Consider the following 7675-nt stretch of genomic DNA (forward strand, 5'->3'; position numbering starts at 1 on the left):
TACAAAGTAGAAAACAAATTCTTCCATTATCGAAGATAATATTATCCGCAAAAGAAACAAAATATATACTTTGGAATGAATTAAAACAATCTTGCAAAAACCGCAATTTAATATTCATCCTAAACAAAACTTTCCAATTCTAAATGAACTAATTTTAAACAAACCCGAATTGAGATATTATATTTATAAATTATAGATCATTATATTTCATTCTACATCTTCATCCAAAGAAAGAATAATACACTCATATCTCTGGTATACAGAAGACGATTCATTTTAATTAATCCCTTTACTCTTATTTTATTATGAAATATATTATATGTTCAAAAAGGAAGAAGTTTCTATTGATAAACGGGAGAATTCAATTTCCTTTAAGAGATTCAAATTACCAATACTTCTAACACGATAAATCATCGACGTCGATTCATCATATTATCGGCATTAGCAATTAAAACAAATAGCCAGATTCCATTAATTTCACGTCGCTTTAATAATATTCAGCGTTAATCGTAGCCTCACCGAGGATGGACAGGCTGTGGCCCCGTTGAAATATAGATGCGGTCAGGAAACGAGGAAATATCGGGAATAAGCGAAAGGGCCCGGCAGGTTTCGCCCAAAGTACACGAAGCACCGTTAAAATATGTAAAACGGCACGGTACACGCCGGCTTCCGCGCCCTCCCACCGCCCTTTCGGCGTCCTCTTTTTTCCTCGCTCCCGCTTATTCTGGACCTTCGATCATCTCTCCTCCACCACCTTCGTAGGGTTCAATGAACGGCTACGGCCCGCAGGTGAATTCTGCGAACGGCCAGACAACCGTGAATTTCGTCTCGTTCGATTTGCCAAACTCGAAACCGTGGTTGCGGTTAGTTAGCGTTTCCCGCGGCCGACGTCCCGCACTCATTTTCCATCGTTGCATCGACTGGTTTACCCACCAAATTAAAGGATCGAATTATAATACGATAATTGAGCTATTTCTTTTCCTTTTGTTGTTGGATAGGGAATTCGGTTTTATCATCGAATAATTTTATTTCGCGTTAAGGATGATTTTTATTAATTGGTTCGAGGCAAATTTGATCAATTTATATTTATTTCATGTGTTCTTTTATAAGATAATTATGAACTAACTTAGTGAATTAAAATCAAATCAAATTATTGTTATAATTTATAATGGAAAATTAAATATAAAATTAATTAAAATAGATGAATTTTTCGAACGAATTATTCTTCTATGCGACATTTGAATCTCATTTGCGACAAACCAGATATCATCTCATAAAATGATCATTAAATAAAGAATTAGAATAAAAGCAAACGTTTCAATATATTAATGATAAGTTAAAAGAAGATTCTTGGAAATTCCCTATTAAAATTACATCATTGTATCATACTGAAATACGAGAAGTTTCTTTTCATTAGGCGACAAATGCTACAGTACAATTTACAAAAACTTGTACATTCATCACGTTGACGACATTCTAGACAACTGTTTAATCACTTTTAATTACTCGTCACCTCCATCAAACGCATGTAATTAGAGGTAGTCTGACGGCCGATTTCAAGCGTAATAACAAACTGCACGTGCCAAGAAATCACACGTTTTATCGTTCATTTAATTACCGTTTGTTTTAGAAAGAAAGAATTTTTTTAAAAACATATTGTGATTTAAAAACGAATTAACATTCTTTACGCGTCAACTATCGTTATATTGTAATAAAGAACTGACAAAAGAAAATATTCGTACGTTGATATTTTTAAGAAAATTTTAAGAATATTTTTCAATCACTTATCTGGAAATAAAAGTATCTTTTTTAATAAATGCAAATTTAAAAAGTCAAATCTTATTGTATATTAATGAGTTTCTCCTTAATATTCTTCAAGCTATTAATTAAGATATAATTTGCATTCGAGAGAAAAAAAAATTAATCGAAATAAATCATTTGGCTTTTGACTATTGATAATTTGATAATGAAATTAAAAGATTTGTAAATGATCGAATGATGACTTTTGAAAGATATATTTTTACTGTATTTTATTCTGAATAAAAAATTATAATTTCCATCATAAAAATTGATATCTACTATTTAGAAATCAATTTCTAAATTTTTATTAAATATCTAATATCTAAATTCATTCTTTAAAAATTTTAAAAAATTTTATTCTTTAAAGTAAGTAAATATATAATATTAAATAATAAAAAAATTTTTGAAATATTCTTAACATAAAATTATAAAGATTCAAGATGCCTGTTTTGATTCGAGAGAAAATTGTATAAAGTATAAAGGCTTGATTTAATATAAAATAAGTTTAAATTTCACGATGCAGACGATGTAACAACATATTCAAGATTAAAATACGAGGACAATCACGATTGCACTTCTTTAGGATCAGTTACACTTGTACAAACACATACATAGAGAGCAATATACAATATGGTACAGTTCTACAGGCAACGTAGTCACGCTGTCGACTGAAAATAACAAGGGGTCGCGATAAAATTTTCATTGCAACTTTTTATCAACGATCAGAATGGAATATATTGAGAAATAGACCTATTTTTCAACAAATCTTTGCTCATTAAAAAATAACGAGAAAAGGCGGCCATTGTGCATGTCGCGTTTCGAAAAGAAACTAGAATATGTTTAACCGAATTTCGTTTAATGAATTACGAGATCACGACGTTAGTTTGTGAAACATTTCGTCGTTTTAATTAACTGTCTTTGTGTTGTAAGAATACCGATGTACATATAAAGTATATTGCAATAAGAAAGGATCTCAGTTTCAAATGTTTTGTAATTGAATAATGTGAAATGAGAATGAAAGATCACGAAGTGAGTGATAATTGCTGATAATGAAATAATTCTTACGAAAATCTACGAGAATCAATAATTGGAAGGTATGAAATTGAAATATCGATTATCTAGATGTATTTAAATAATCGAAATATTCTCAATTAGAACGGATTTAATAAAGATTAATAACCAAATATCAATTAAATATATATTGCTTTGGTAATTTCCAATTTAAATTCAGAATAATTCATTTTTAATATTTGCTATTCATTTGAGATTGATTTACTATATAAATTAGATTTTTATTATAAATTATATGAAATTATAAATATTGAATTCCAAAATTCGGATATATTGATTATAAATTGAAATACTAACTAATTGGAATATTAATTGTCTTAAATTCACTTAAAATATAATTTTATATCTGATTAAATTTGAAACATATAAATCAGATTGTGAAATTTAAAAAGACAATAAAATTTTTTTTATTTTCTAGTAATTGATTTATAAATTTAATTTTTTTAAATCGTGAAATCCACTTGATATGTTTTAAAATAAATATTTATATCCGATTTGTAATTCTGCAATAAATCAAATGACAAAACATATCTACCATAAATCAGATATGAAAAATGACTACACAGACTTTCATATTTCATTTTCATTTAATAGAAAGCAAAACTATCTTCCATTTACCGAGCGTTTCTTAATCTTTCTAACAACATTTACAGAAAAAAATCACACCAAATCGAGCATTACAAATTTGAAAAATTATTTCATTCAAAATTAATCTTCTCCAATCTTACAATTTATCAAAAAAAATTATACCAGACATGGAGAACGATCAATACACCAAATATCCCATTACCTACATCCAAAATATTTATAATATCCACGAAAAATTTATCCCAACAGGACGAGAAGAGATAACATGTGTCGCTTCGATCTTGAAATCATACGCTTCAACGGGCGGCATCGTAACAACCGATCATTTATTACATTTTCTCCTCGTCGAATTTCAACCACCCCTCCCTGTCTTTTCCTCGAAATTGACAAAATAAGATATTTCTTTCGCCCTTCATCGATCGCCTAGCGCCATCTCTTTCTCCTCGCGCCAGAAAAAGGTGACACGGCCCACGTTTTCGTCGAAGACCGCCATTTTCACGGTGATTTTAGCGGGAAATCTCACCGCGTGTCGTACGATTCAATTTTCCTGGGTAATATTATGATTTAACCGACCGCCTCCAGCGTCGAGGACGCCTTTCAGCCGTTTTCACGACGAGTTCCCAACGACGAAGGCGACGAAGAGCGACGGTTCGCGGATAATTACGGGCAGAAAACCGCAAAAATACTGTCCCTCTCGTGGAAATGCTTCGAGCATGTTAATTGCTCGATGAAATTGGTAATTTCGGCGAGGTCGGCTAAGCGTAATCGCTTTTCCAATTACGTCACGAATAGGATATTCTTGAATTGTCGACCTTCAGCGACTTTCTTGCGGTTGTGTAGCAAGAATCGAGAAAAATGAAGGCTTTGTTGGCTTGTAATAGTTTCTTTGTAATGGTAGAAAAAAAAGGATAAATTGGATTTTTGAATCTTCGTGTGATTGGATGATGGTTGGTGTACATTTGATATGCTTTTTTCGAAGAAAAATGGTGGAATTGATATCGAGTTGAAAAATGTTCTAATAATGAAAAAAATAATTCAGAAATATTTATTCTTGAATAGAATTTAATTAATTCAAGCAGCAGCATACTAAATTGTATTTAGTTTGTAATCTACATTCTATTAAAATTCCTAGAATTTCAGACAATTCAGTTCCAAGAAGAAGACAAATTAAATTAATTTAAATTATTTTCTTCTTAAATTTAATGAATTTTATAATTGTTATATTATTAATTTATTTTTGTATGATATGTATAATCTTGTATTGTTATTAATCTATTCTATATGAGAAATAAAATATTAAGTAAAACAACAATTTTGATTATTCTTAAAGAAAATTTAATAGAATCAAATTAAAATAGATTAATAAGAAAAAATTTAATTTTGAATCAAGGATAAGTTATATCCTTTTGAATGATATATCTTGACGTTTCATTGGTATTGCAGTTGGCTTTGTTTGAACCGAATGATATACCGATAATGACACATTTATTGAACCTATAATGAATTTAATTGCATTTACTGGAGAAATGTCGAATACAAAATATAATTTATACTTTGAAGCCTTGATTTTGATAACTATGCGATACCAAGTCTAACTCAAATCTCAAATTAATTAGAGGAAATACTTGCTTGAATATCTTGAACAGATCTATTACATATGTTCAGTTTGTCTAATTGCTATATTTAAATAAAATTTAATAAATACGTATTATTTAAATTTGTACAACAAACATTCCAAAATATTTATTATATGCCCATTCCAATCGCGAATATGTATCCTATGTTCTCATCTTCCAGCAAGAAGATAAAAAATATCGATGCAAACTTTATTAATCACAATACGAAAAATATTCTCGTAAACGATCATTACTTTCACGCAATTAAACGTTGCGAATTTGCATCCAGGCTGCGAGATGAAAAAAAAAAATCCGTGGTCAGCGGATTTTTATTGGACATTGCGCGGTTAACCATCACCTGTCACGGTGATTAATAGCTCGGTGCTCTCTAGCGAATCCCTAGGCCGATTTTTGTCGTTGTTACACTGTTCTGCACTTTATACACCGGTCATTACTTCGTGCGACGTTTTCATGAAAAAAAAAAAGAAAAAAAAAAAAGAAATTATCTCGAACCGTAACTCCACATTAAAGCTTTCTTCGAGAGGTACCCAAGGGAACTCTTTCTTTTTCTTTTCTTTTTTTTTTTTTTTTTCTTATTTTCTTATTTCCTCCCCGAAAATTGATTTATGCATCCTTCGTGAGAACGATAATTAACGCGGGAAAATTTAAATGACGCGTAATTCGATCATTTAACAAGAGAGGGTGAAATGTTTCTATTAATAATCGTTCGATGTTTATTATCGCATTTGCGATAACTAAAATTCATTTGTAAATGCCGTGCACACAACACGTTTGCAATATTACGTATTGTTTTTCGGCAAATATTCACGGCGAAATGAGTAATGCTTATCCTTTGTTATTTAACACTGTAACCTTTAATTAGCTTGTTTCAACCGAGGCTAGAATGGCTTCCAAAAATACGATGATAATGCAGTTAATGTTGCAGTTATGTTCCTAATTTATAATGGATTCGCTGCTAGATATTACCCTGTTCGCTTTAGAATTATTAATACCTTGTTATCTAATTCTATCTATTGTGATATAAAGTTGATGTGCAAGAATTTGAAATCGCGTATAAATTAAACGCGCATGATTTTCATATATTATATAATTAAAATTTTATTAGGAATTTATTGAATTATTATTATTATTATTATTGTTATTATTTTAATAGTCGATAAAAAAGATGATTTCTATTTGTCCAAGACTTTTTCATATTCGTATCGTTCAAAGAAATCTTCGAAACGTTTCTAAAAAATAAATAACATATCGTCATAAAATTTTTTATCGCGTAATTTATACGCATGAATAGTTATCTGATCTTCTCAAATTTTCAAACAAATTGAATTAATGTCGTAAAACTCTTAACGATACACTTAACCTTTCACATTTGATTATTATTATATCGATGATTCACACCAATTATATCGAAATTCAAGCCAATGTAGCCGATTCGACGATATATTCGTTACGTGACTAACGATTCTTTATCGATCATCAGAAACAGAAGTGGAGCAAGATTTGACCCAACGATGTTGGTTAGAGGTCGACGGAATCGTCGTGAATTGGATGATCCGTTCAAGTAGATCGTGGGAGCTCGTGGTTAGATTCGAATCAAGCATCCAATATACTCACCTATGATGGTGTGCACCCTCACGGACAGCTGTGTCCTGAGAACGATCGAGTTCTTTCGGCTGTAACAGAAGGAAAGAGAGAACGTTATCAATGATTGAGTCGTGCAAAATTGGCGGGAAACTATATTCGAATTATTTAGACAAGCAATAATTTAGACAATTATTTAAATTTAAATTCAAAGAAACTAGTTTTGAAAAATTTAGATAAGGAACGATTAATTATTTTTCATAAACAAGATCGCTTAATTTTTATTTCTTTAAAATTGTATTACAATCTTTTCCTATGACCAGAAACATAACACGATTCTTCCATTTCCTATCAATAATCTTATAACTGTAAATATTATTTATTTACAGCAAAGGTATTATGATTCAATGATATCAGATAAATAGATAATATTTTCGTGCAAGAATTATCATTAACTAAAACTACACGCATCCAAAATCAAAAATTACCTCTACTCGATCCCCTATCCATAATCTCCTCAATATAACCTCTCGCCAAAAACTAGGTTAAGCAGGATTAAAAAAGGGAAAAAAAGACAGAATAATTCGCACATATACAATTATATCTTACTATGGGCCCATGGATCCCAATTAATCCACGAATTAATCGAGCCACCAGCTAATTACTTAATTGGGCCTGCGTGAACGCTTGCGCAACGCTCGCGCGTTGCACGAATTGGGTTAGAGTGGCTCCGCCAGTTCAGAATCTGCCTCGTGCACCTTGGCTAGCGAACTTTAAGGCCCTGCGAACCTTCCCACGCCACTCGTCCCTGAGAAACTACGGCGACCGAGTGTACAATGGGTTTCAGAGGTGAAGAAGGTGGAGAAGAAAGAGGAGAGGGGGAAGAGTGGGTGCAGAAGGACGTACGTGGAGAAAGAGAGAAAGAGAGAAAGAGAAGAGGACACAGGAATGGCGGCGTCAAATACATCCGGGGCAAAAAAAAAAAAAAAAAAAAAAAA

The 7675-nt window shown here is 31.3% G+C and overlaps 1 protein-coding gene across 1 annotated transcript in view; it reads right to left on the bottom strand.

Moving 5' to 3' along the window:
• Positions 1-7675, bottom strand: part of LOC102676207 (FH1/FH2 domain-containing protein 3) — a 209166-nt gene that overhangs the window by 61000 nt on the left and 140491 nt on the right. Inside the window, exon 4 of the mRNA XM_031514681.1 lies at positions 6711-6769. Coding sequence (XP_031370541.1) covers positions 6711-6769 — 59 coding nt within the window. The remainder of the gene's footprint in view (positions 1-6710; positions 6770-7675) is intronic.

This window comes from Apis dorsata, unplaced genomic scaffold (assembly GCF_000469605.1).
Source record: "Apis dorsata unplaced genomic scaffold, Apis dorsata 1.3 scaffold_1104, whole genome shotgun sequence".
In the NCBI taxonomy this organism is placed as follows: Eukaryota; Metazoa; Arthropoda; class Insecta; order Hymenoptera; family Apidae; genus Apis; species Apis dorsata.